Here is a 12,409-nt window from a genome sequence, read left to right on the forward strand (position 1 = left end):
AGCCTGTGCTTTTGTAAGAAATAATTTTGTCATAGTTAATTCAACTTCTGATTCCTGGCTTAATGGCTCTAACAGCTTTCTTATTATTTATGTAGTAAAAAAAACACAAACTGTTGAGAGAATCTTCTGAAATGTTCATTGAGCCCTGTTACATTGATCTGTAAGACTGAATAAAGTACCTTATGCGAAGTGGTTCAACCCTCCATAAAGATCTTGCTCGAGCACCAGCACTTCCAGCTTCATAATTTACTATCCTGAAAGTAAAATAAAAAGACAGCTAAAACAGACAGAAAGGTAAGTGCATGGATGGACACTTATTACTCTCAGCTGTATGAAAGACTGAAGGATACACACATAGAGGGTACAGCTGAATCAATGGACAGATAGCTTAGAGATAGAGACAAAGGACCTAGAGATCAATAAAGAGTTTAAAAGATTAACAGAGCAAACAGCTTATTTACAGATGATTTGATAAGAAAAAAGGGAGGACAGTTATGAATCAGTCATTAGAGAGACACACTGTAGACTATGATACATACAGAGGGGCTAATTCCAGATAGATTACTAGAAACATTTAGATTCAAAACTCTTTTTCTAGTATTCACAAAATTACCCAGCTCCTAGACACTTTCTGTATGAAACCTCATCTCCTCACTCACTTTGTTTACAGCATATTCCAGGCTCATTTAACTTGAAATACACAGACAGCTAAAATGAGAAAATGCTGGCACTAAACTGAATGGAAGCCCAGCGGGAAATAAAACATTCATTCCACTTTCTCCAGTGACACTGGCAAATTCGTTATTTATGGACCAGGAATGTAACCTCTATTAAATTTCAAGGACAATATTATATAAAAAAAATCCTCTTTCTTGGGTAGCCATATTTCATTAGGAGCATACTATGTGCTAAGCTGTAGTTGAAAAATGAAAAATGCAGCCAAGCTTCTTGACTCTCAGGTAGCTTGAGGCTTACTGTCTGCTCGGAGGTTTACTGGCTGGCATGATGCCTATTTATATCTCCGAAGTTTTGGGCCAAAGAAAGAGGTAATGAATCAATAGAATACTCTTTATGTCTTAGGTGTTATACATCTGTGCATCTCATGTATAATAGAATGACACTTCTCTACAACACATTTAAATGTCTACACTCAAATTCAGAATAGTACAGATTACATTATAGCCAGCAGTATCTCTTTTAGTTTTTAGAAAACTTAACATTCAGGATCATTTTTTATTTATACTATGTCAACATCACAAAAATGGTTTATGGTTACAGTCAGGTTGGCAAAACAATATGGAGCATACTGACCTATAATTACCAGATCACAACCGCTGTCTTGAGGCAAGTAAGTTCTCACGCTGAGAACAGAAAATTGTCAGACTGCAGTGTTGTAAAGTAACTCCAGAGTAGACTAATACGGGGTGGTCTGACCACCTTAGTAGGAGGACCTGTTAGGATTCCTCTTAATAATAATAAAAAACAAACAAAAAACATATAGGGTGACAAACAAAGAGCCAGTCTTCTGTTTTTAGCATTATAAGGGATAACTCAATCCAAATATGGTCCAGAAAGTTTCTCTGGGCATACTTCTCCAACATTAGACAGGCTCATTGGTTAATGGATAGTTATATTTATTCACATCTTAACCTACATTACATGGGTTTGTCTCTCTACTAACAAATTAAAATAATGAAGCAAAAAAATAAACATCATTGGACACAGATAAGCTGGACAATGAACCAAACATAACTATGCTCACCTTCACTATTCATAAAATAAGAACATTAGGAGAGCTACATGAATATAAACAACTAAAGTAGCAGCCTATCACATTAGCCTCTAGCACCTTTAGGCGTTTGAAATCGCAAATGCAATTACAATAAACTCACCTATACTGATCTTCACTCTTAGGAGATGATGGGATGGTCAGAATCTCATCATGACCATGAAAGAGACGCATCACATGCCCACCAAGCAAATAACCTAAAAGAGGGTTAAACAGGTCAAACAATGAGTTTTTCATGGCTATGCCAGTGGGCTTATGGTGAATCACAGACTCTTACTGGTCATTCCCTAAAATTCTTCTTCATTCAAAGATTACAAGTCTAGACACCGAGAACAGGACCTGAAGCACACTACATTTTTAACTCTGATACACCATATCAGCACTATTATTTTTATATGTTTGTTCTTGTCTTCTTTTACATCTAATTTGCAGGTTATAATCAGGTTGGAATTTAATGGAAACAGGTATCCTCTATTTAAAAGGCATTAATGCAGTAGCTTTATATATGCACTTAATAAGAAATGATGTAATGCCATTAGACAGCTTAAAAAATGCTAAAGTCTCTCAATCAAACTCCTAATGAAAAACTCTTAAAAATATTTTGTGTAGCTTTGGCTTTGTACCCAGCAGCCATCCATCTATCCATTATCCAAACTACAGGGTCATGGGGGTCTGCTGGAGCCAATCCCAGCCAACAGAGGGCGCAAGGCAGGAAACAAACCCTGGGCAGGGCGCCAGCCCACCGCATGTACCCAGCATGGAATGTTTTAATTCATATTGTAAATCATAATCAAGTATATTTAATGCTCCTTGTTTGTTTTATTATTTATTATACAAAGCTTCTCTTCATATCTATTTTAAGACCTATTTTCTAAGTCCCATCAAGTACAGTAGTACTGATACAGTATATATACAAGAAAGTGCTGCATCAGCTATTTAGAATATATTCTGCTACTCTTTTAAGGCCTAAGAAGAAAACATTCACAGGTATTGAAGCTGGAAAACAACTTCAGTACTAGTGTCCTCTCTGAAGAGTGCAGTTACTTCTTTTTAAATTCACAGAGATGTTTACAAAGCCTTCAACAGTCAAGTCTTTTTGAACATACCTTCTTCCACGCTACTTCCAGAACAGGTGGGGTGCACATTCCATAGAGTTTGCATGAAAGATGCATCTACCTGAATACTGCCATTGGATATTGAGAGATGCTAAAAGAAGCAGACCATAATTATTAGTGAATAGGAAAATAAAGACTGAAAATAATAATAATAATGTAGAAAAGAATAGGTAAAATGGACCTCAATAAAAATGTGATAGCAAATTACAACTGCGGCAGCCTTATGGCACGAGGAGAAACTGACCATGACTTTAGACGAAACTGAACTGCAATTCATTTGTAAATAAATTTGTAAAATAAAATTAGAAAGTAACAGTTGGGTGACTATCTTCATACAAAAATGGGCCTAAAGAGCAGTACAAGAATTCAGGAAAACTTCCCATCTTTCAAAGCTATCCTCAACAATAGTCTGAATGGTGTGTGGGTTTGAAAACTGCAGACACCTCAAAGACCTTTCATTTTCATTTATAGTAAAGGCAAATAGGGAAGAGACTTTCATTTTTGTGTAATTTCATTGGCACTGATGTTGTGCTCAGGTTGAGATAAATGCCACTCCAACTTCAAGTATTGGGAATCTTCATCATTAGTTGATGCTGATCATTAGCTGATGCTATGTGAGTCTGGTTTTGCTATCTGGGGAGAAGCATAGATGTAGTTGGAACAGACCAAGACTCAGACCCAGCTCACAAGAATAATCCAAAACCAAGGCTTCATACAATCACAACAAAATACATTTGTAACACTGAAAGAAATTAAGCAATTTTCATGGCCAAAGTTTGGTTTAATTAATATAACATTGTCAAGCTTCCTTAATCCACTTTAGGACAACTGTAAACTGAAGTCTATCCTGAGCGCATTGGGCACAAGGTAGGATCAAGCCTAAGATAGAGAACTTGACCACTGCAGGGCCCACCCAGAGAAATGTGTAGATGACACATAACAACTGCCCAGTGTGGAATTCAGACTTAGGAAACTAGATCTGTAAGGCACTACAAGACCATATCAGCCATTGCATTGATTATTATAGAAAGTAGAAGTTTAGCCTCAAGTCATTGTGCCTTGGAATAAATTGGAAAGCAACTGGAAATACCACAGTTAAAAGACACATTAAAATACCACTTAAACTTGCACTTGATTTTCATGTCATTAATTTGTGACCTAACACTTTAGAACATTGTAAAAATTAACCATGGATTCAAACTTTAGTTTTCTGACTGCAGCAAAAAATTCAGCGACAGAGACCAGTCACTTGTTCTGGGGTAGCCATAAGAACAGTCACATTCGGTGTTGTAGTAATTTAACACTATGCATTCTTCTTATAGCACTCCCTGCAAAATTGATTTTTATATTCCAAGGTAAAACTGCATTTAGTAGTTCCTTGCAACATTCGAGAGTCTCTGGGGATCCAATTGGCTGTGCTTTCAGATAATGTCCCATGTGGGGTTTCATGTCCTTGTTGACTAAATATTAAATAACATCAAATTTGACAGCACTTCTCTGGTGTAATCAGATTAAGGAGCACAAAAGTAAAATGCTGCCAGCAATGTACAGACAAACAATCAATTAAAATGATTACCAGGACAGAACAACTACCACCTAAGAAGCCATTCCCTAGCTGTTTCCTAGTCCTTTTCTGGTGATGTTTGAGATCAGGAAGTTAGGTAGTGCTAGCAGATGGATGCCAATATTCCGTTAGCTAAGTAAGGAGGTGTACATGTATTCATCTCATTGTTACTGGATGCTGCTGTGGGTAAGATGAGCATGGTTTCTGTTTCACCAGTTACCTTAATAACCTTGTAACATTGTTTGTTAAGACAGCTATTAAGATGTTCCATCCACCCTGGCACAACGGATATGAATGAAAAGCATTATTGTGTGTGCAGCAGCAGGAAAGACACTCACCAGATACCTCTCAGAGGAAACGCTCACTAGAATAAGGTCATCCCCGATGCGCACCTTCTCTCCTTCAGATCTCTGTTTGGATGCTGGATGAATGGTCCACCAGCAAGCTTCACCTGCATCCAAATATGATCAAAACAGAAAGCTCTGATATTTTGCATTCCTGTGACACAGACTACTGATGTTGTCTGTTCTAACAGCTAACCACACAAATAAAAAATAGACTAGACAGATATATAGACAGACAGACAGACATGCTATGGTCTGAACACACACCAAAATGACTAAAATGGAAGAGAATTATAAAGAGACAACTTCTGACTTGCCAGACACAATCACAGGATGCATTGTGTTGGCGTATTGCTGTTGGTATAAAGTTGAGTTTCCCTGCACACTTCTGCTGAATAATTTGTTGCCTGAAAGCACTCAGAGGATGTGCAGCATTGTTCATAATAGCACTCAGTTTTGTTTTAATTTTTTCCTTCGCTATTACCTCCAGGGGGTCCAGAGTGCGTCTCATATCTGAATCCACCCTTTTGATTAATTGGAATGACATGATGCCAGACCACTATCATGCTTCCTCAATCAAACCTACCAGACTTAACTTCTTTTTCACCAGATTTTCAGAAGAACTACTTTAGCTAGTATGCCTCCTCCTGCTGTCTCTGATGGACACCAGTGACCCAGCTCTACTTGTATATGATGATCTATATAATTAATATACAGATAAGATAACAGCACTGGAATGTCATGTTCAATGAATTACAAATTAGTGGAAAAGGAATTTCAGAGTTTGGATATGACAATAACATGTCAAATTTAAATAATTAAAACTTTTAATACTAACTTTTTTAATAACTTTGAATATCAAAAAATCATTGCTCAACAAAAGTTCTATATTCTGAACAATACTTCCAGAAAAGAAAAAAAAGAAAACATACACACACATCAGTTACCTATTGAATCTTCTTGCAATCCCACATCAAAAGCAAGTTTATCTGTCAGAGACCTTGATGTAGTCAAGCATGTTAAATACTGCGGACACACAAAGGAAAAAAAGCAAATTTTTGTTAGGAAAAGATTAAGGACTGTAGCATTATGACTCTGCTGAAAGGTGCTCTTAGTCCAATGTATTGCAAATGTATTGTGTAGCACATACAATCAGCTAGGACATCTCTGTGATGTATGCTTTAATTGAAGACTATACACATATATACAGTAACTCATTATTTGACTGACACCTTTAACCAAGGCAGCTTGCAACATTCAAGATACAATTGGTTCTGCTTATTTTTGTTTTTGCAGTTGAAGCACAGGCAGGTGAAGTAACTTGTTCATGGTCACACAGTGCCAGTACCATATGAACCCACAACCTCAGGGTTTGAAGTTCAAAGTCTTAACCACTATGCCAAACTGTTCTATAAATATACACAGACAAAACGTAACTTTTTGCGATATTTACTAAACATAGTTTGCATTTAACCAGACATATAAAAACGATTTTAGCTGAAATTAAGAATGTTATATACTATATCAAGTGTAAAAAACCCAAAGAATAACATCTAAATAAGATTAAGCACAAAATCCCTTATATAATCTAAAACCCAAAGAATATTCTGGTTAGATAAAGAGATGGGAAAGGGGATCACATTGTTTATTGGACTAATTCTTATAAATAATATTTAAATTACATGACAAAGAGAGAAGCTGCCACATCTGGCTGCTCACTACCTATCTGTCTATCACTGCTGTTAGTTCATAAGACTATCCAACCTTTGGGCCTTTTTTACAAATCAAACTACATGGACTCAGCTGAAGAGCCAAAGCTCAGCCACAGTTAAAAAATTTGCCAATTAGTTTGCATTCCTGTTGTACCCGAGATTCCTGTTCTCATCATATGTCCATACCTGTGACTTGTGTAAGTGCCAGACTGAATTGACTGGCATCCAATCTGAGGTCAAGAATGAAAACTTGCCTGACAGGGAGGCTGTAATGGAGGAGCACATGAATGGAGACACCACCTGGCTAGGATGGTCTTCAGTTTAGGTCCCAGTCCCCTGGCTGGAGCAAAGTGCATTCCCGCAGGGCTGCCAGGGTATTGTTGTATGGAAGGGCGATCCTATTGGGGTTCTTGTGGGCCATAGGGGGGGCACTGTGAAGAATGAGTCACCCTATTTTGGGGGACTTCTGGTGTCATGACACCAGAAGTGCTCTCAAGTCCGGTATAAAAGATGTCACTCTGCCTCATCCAGCCAAGTCAGAGTCAGGAGGTAAAGAACTCACATGGTGTAGTGGAAGGAGACGAAAGGGGAGAGGGGAATTTATTAATGATAAAGATATTGTGGGATTGCTAAAAAAAATGAATGTTTCCATCCATCCACCCATCCATCCTCTCCCACTTATCCGGGGTCGGGTCGCGGGGGTAGCAGCTTAAGCAGAGAGGCCCAGACTTCCCTCTCCCCGGCCACTTCCTACAGCTCTTCCCGGAGAATCCCAAGGCGTTCCCAGGCCAGCCGGAGACATAGTCCCTCCAGCGTGTCCTGGGTCTTCCCCGGGGCCTCCTCCCGGTTGGACGTGCCCGGAACACCTCACCAGGGAGGCGTCCAGGAGGCATCCTGATCAGATGCCCGAGCCACCTCATCTGACTCCTATCAATGCGGAGGAGCAGCGGCTCTACTCTGAGCCCCTCCCGGATGACTGAGCTTCTCACCCTATCTTTAAGGGAAAGCCCAGACACCCTGCGGAGGAAACTCATTTCAGCCGCTTGTATTCGCGATATCGTTCTTTCGGTCATTACCCATAGCTTATGACCATAGGTGAGGGTAGGAACGTAGATGGTCTGGTAAATTGAGAGCTTTGCCATATGGCTCAGCTCCTTTTTCACCACAACAGACCGATGCAGAGCCCGCATCATTGCAGATGCTGCACCGATCCGCCTCTCAATCTCACGGTCCATTCTTCCCTCACTCGTGAACAAGACCCCGAGATACTTGAACTCCTCCACTTGGGACAAGAACTCTCCCCCAACCCTGAGAGGGCACTCCAACCTTTTTCAGCTGAGGACCTTGGTCTCGGATTTGGAGGTGCTGATTCTCATCCCAGCCGCTTCACACTCAGCTGCGAACTGATTCAGAGAGAGCTAAAGATCACGGCCTGATGAAGCAAACAGGACAACATCATCTACAAAAAGCAGTGACCCAATCCTGAGTCCACCAAACCGGACCCCTTCAACACCCTGGCTGCGCCTAGAAATTCTGTCCATAAAAGTTTCCATGAATGTTTCTCTGGGTAATATTATTTTATCTTTAAACTGTGTTTGGTTGAGTTTTGTCTAGTGTTCAGGGCTCAGTTGTGCCCCCTTGTGGTCAGTCATACTTGACAGCTGTTTAAGAAGTTAGAAAGTCAAGCTAAATGCAATTTTTTTCAAGTGTTCTGCCTTTCTTGGTCCTTTTTAAAGTGTATGTGTGTATTTTTGGGATAAAAATAGGTGTTGAGGTTAACAAACCCATTTTTCACGCAGTGTGTGCCTACACCTCTAGCAGCCATGCACATCAGTCCGTTTTTCCATTATTCAAACAGAATGCATTTTGTGTAATACTGCTATGAGAAGACATCAAGGAGGTTAAGAAAAAAAACATTACAGTACAGATATTGCATTTTTATTTCATATAAATGCTAAATATTCCTGGTTCCTAAAATGAAAAAAATATTTGCTATTACATATATGGAGTGAATGTTGTTGAATTAGTTAGCTTTGTTATAATGACTACTAAATACAGAGTTTCATGAGCCATCTGCTTATGAAGATTCTGTATAAACAAGAATTTAATCATAACATACTTTAAGATTTTACTGTGTATGAAAGATGCTATATAAAAGTTTGACTGATTGGTTTAGTTTTACTACTGTAAATATAAAAAATATAGAAATATAAAAGAAATATAAAGGCTTAGCCTATACAACAGTTTATTATAGTTTCATTATAAGAAGCATTAGAAAAGTGATTTTACAGTGCATATCATAATGATAATGCTCAATGTTAAAGGAGATAGCCAACCAAACCGCTGCAAATACAGACACCCCAAACTTTAATAAATATTTGCCCTCTTTCACTCTACACCAATTACACACTCTAATAAGTTAAAGAATGTGAAGTCTTACCATTCCACTAAATGAGTGTCGGAGAAGAATTGCATGACCATAAAGAAGTGTCCTATGTCCACCTCCCTGAGAGGCCTGAAAATGAGAAACAGTGAGGCATTACAAAATGGCTAACAGAAGTAATTCAGGATTCCCGAAGAAGAAAGGCTAAAGATCTTCCTTATTTCTTTACAGGGATTCAGACGACTCATCACAACCATCAAAAGAAAAACCTGCAGAAAACAATCAATTTGAATATGCAATAGGGTGCATGTATTAATGATAAATAATCCAAAAGGTCAAATATTCATGCAAGTAAGTAATTTTTTTTACAGATTAAGCGTGCATCTCCACATTATCGTCTATCACTCCTACTTATTAAATAGCAAAATAGGTCACTGTTGCACTAAAAATATGATAAACTGACAACTTAACCAAGGTTTACACAGTAAGAAGAAATACATGCAAAATTAAGTAGAGGATCTGCTGAAACTTTACTAAAAGATTACCTTTGAATAGTACTTAGTGTCAGTGTTTGGTATTAACAGATGCTACAAAACCTGAATCTTTATTAATGGTGAGGTTTGGAGTGCTTTAATAATTTTTTCTTCTTTTTTTCTTATAACAACATTACAAAAAAGTAGCTATTTTCATCCAAGTCTCCACTTAATTACAGTAAAAGGCACACTATTGGTATTTTAAAAAGTGCTTTGTTCAAGCTATAGGACAATGGGGTAAATCAGAATTGAGCTGACACCTCTGCAGAGACTCCTTCAGACAAAAAGGCATCCATTTTAGGTTTTTATTAACCTAACTAGAATAACTAGACTCTGGTTGGATATAATAGACAAAATAAAGCAACTCTAAGCAGGCATTGGGTCTACAACTAAAAGTGACCTTAATCCAATCACCAGAGGTAACACCTTCCTTCAAAGCCAGCTGCAATCATCTCTCCTTTCTCTTTGGGAATTGAAAGTTGATGAGCTGCTTAGGGTGAGAAAAAACCCCACTGTCTGTGGAGCAAAAAGCTCTTAAACTTACTTTGGTCTGGAAGCCAACATAGAGCTACATAGAGGAGTTGGATGCCCTGCATTCTGCTAGGCCAAACTCTGTGCTATCAACTGAAAGCCCCTGTCTGAGAAGTCAGAGCAGCCATTACATCAAGTAGGGAACTTCAGCACCTATACACTTGATCAAGAAAGAGCAATCCTTTTCCCAATGAAGCTGCAGAGGGCTTAGCAAAGAGCTTAACAGACAATGGACAAAGGACTACCTTGTAACAATAACCAAGAGTTCACTCCAATAAAAGAAGAGTTCTCCACTTGAGCCTGGAGCAACAATATTCAACTTCACACAGCACCAGACATCATCACTAAAGCCTTGGTGTCACAAAACTGTTTGTGTTCCAAGATAAATTAGAACTCTGAATAGCCAGTGAACAGCCTGCCTTTTCCTCTGCCTTACATCCTGTCTTGTGAGTCAGTATATTAGCAGTTATCATATTTCTGTAATCCTTGGGTTCATCAATAAACTGTACTATTATTTTTCTTTAAACAAATGTGTTTCAGTCACCTGGATATAAAACTAACGTCTGGAAACCCCTCCTACAGAGAAAAACTGGAAGCCTTACCAAATTTTTTAATTAATTACTGGCACTGCCAAAGGCAAAAATGATAATTAAGTGATTGCTGTCACCAATCAATTAGTTCTTTTTCTCACATTCATGCACCATTTCCTACATTTATTTGGTGTTCCTGGTTAGGTAGAAACAGAGATCACTCATTTTCCTATAAAGCCTTTTGTTTTGCTTCCTGTACTCTTTTGTAGTTTTAATGACCTTGTCAAACCCAATAAAACACCCTGTATTTTCATGGTCTGCAAGTACATGGTGCTGTACAGATACACACATATATACTGTACAATCACATCTACTGCATATAAGGCCACATTCACCCAATCGCGTAAAACAGGTAATATGCAACATATCAATTAAATAATTTCTATTATGTTGCTATTTGTTCATATTACCATTGTGGTCCCCGGCCGGGACGCCCAGGAGGACCAGAGGAGGGCTTGTGCCTCCTCCAGACCGCGAGGGGGCGTCCGTCCTGGTTATGTTGGGGGCCTCGGGTAAATGGCTTAGAAGCCCAGCCCTGTAGGGACCCGTGGCCACCGCCAGGCGGCGCCCCAGTGCCTGAATATTCCGGGAGCCCAGCACTTCCGCCACACCAGGAAGTGCTGGGGGGAAGACGACAGGGGACACCCGGACGGCTTCCGGGTGCGCAGCCGGCACTTCTGCCACACTGGGGCGTGGCTACAGAGGAATGACGGGAAGCAACTGGAGCCCATCCGGGTTCCTATTTAAGGGGCAGCCTCCCTCCAGTCATCGGCGGATGTCGGGTGGAAGAGGACAGAGCTAGAGAAAGGACTGGAGGCGGCCAGGAGAGAGAAGCACGAAGGACTGTGTGGCCTGGACATTGGGGGATCGGTGCAGGAGGCACTGGGGTTTGTGCACTGTAAATATTATTAGAAATAAACGTGTGTTGGGTGAAATATGATGTCCGTCTGTGTGTGTCTGGGCCAGCGTCCACACCATGGTGGGGTATAGTGTACTTTTAAAAAGTGTGATGTCCTGCATATTTTCCACACCTGGGCACGTGATAACACAGCATTGTGCATGTTAGTGTGTATTTAACACAGGAAAAAGGACAACACAGGAAGCCCACCCTTACCATTTCCTAGCAACTGCTCCACACACATGCTCTAAGCACTGTGGAGGTATGTACCCAACATTGTCTCTGTCTCCCACACATCTTTAAGACTGTAATCCTCATGACAGTAGTACAAAAACCATAATACACGCCACACAGCTTGACACAATGTCTGCATGTGACAGAAAATTATTACAGTGTTTTTCTACTTTACTAAATACAGTATCTAATTAAAGCATAATATGTCAGCAAATGCGTAAACCTACATATGCTAAAACAAGGTAGAAATGGTTGTCACAGCACATTTGTTCACGCGCATTTCTGCACAAACATACCTGTGAATTATGTCTAAGCATGGTGCATAGTGAATGGGAGATAGAGGCATACTTTAAAAAGCAATATTACTATGAAGAGAAAAGTAAACTTTTTTTATTTCTGGTTTGTCTTCAAGCTTAAAAACATTTAGCTGGTGTATTTGATTTAAATATATTTCACAGAACAAAAGTAAAAGGCTTGTGCCTGCAATTTATACAGAAGAGCACGATGTAGTGCTATATGGTAAACACACCCTTCTGTTTTCTGAAGTTATTCTGTGCACATGACAATATTACCACCATTACTACAAGTATCTGAATGGCTGATTGCCACTGTTCATCGATGGCACAATGCTGTTATGAAGTCTAAATCAAATCCAAATCCATTACTTTAAATTACAATATATCTTTATCGATTCTGATTAAGTGTGGGTGGATCGA

General features: G+C 39.3%; 1 protein-coding gene across 15 annotated transcripts in view; it reads right to left on the reverse strand.

The window, feature by feature from the left end:
- Nucleotides 1-12,409, reverse strand: part of ryr3 (ryanodine receptor 3) — a 539,734-nt gene that overhangs the window by 369,924 nt on the left and 157,401 nt on the right. For all 15 annotated transcript variants that reach the window (XM_039741277.1, XM_039741278.1, XM_039741276.1 and 12 more), the window contains 6 exons: nt 8,965-9,039; nt 5,760-5,838; nt 4,807-4,919; nt 2,896-2,995; nt 1,893-1,986; nt 180-254 (listed from right to left, as the gene is read on the reverse strand). In XM_039741277.1, coding sequence (XP_039597211.1) covers nt 180-254; nt 1,893-1,986; nt 2,896-2,995; nt 4,807-4,919; nt 5,760-5,838; nt 8,965-9,039 — 536 coding nt within the window. The remainder of the gene's footprint in view (nt 1-179; nt 255-1,892; nt 1,987-2,895; nt 2,996-4,806; nt 4,920-5,759; nt 5,839-8,964; nt 9,040-12,409) is intronic.

Source organism: Polypterus senegalus, chromosome 18 (genome assembly GCF_016835505.1).
Source record: "Polypterus senegalus isolate Bchr_013 chromosome 18, ASM1683550v1, whole genome shotgun sequence".
Lineage (NCBI taxonomy): Eukaryota > Metazoa > Chordata > Cladistia > Polypteriformes > Polypteridae > Polypterus > Polypterus senegalus.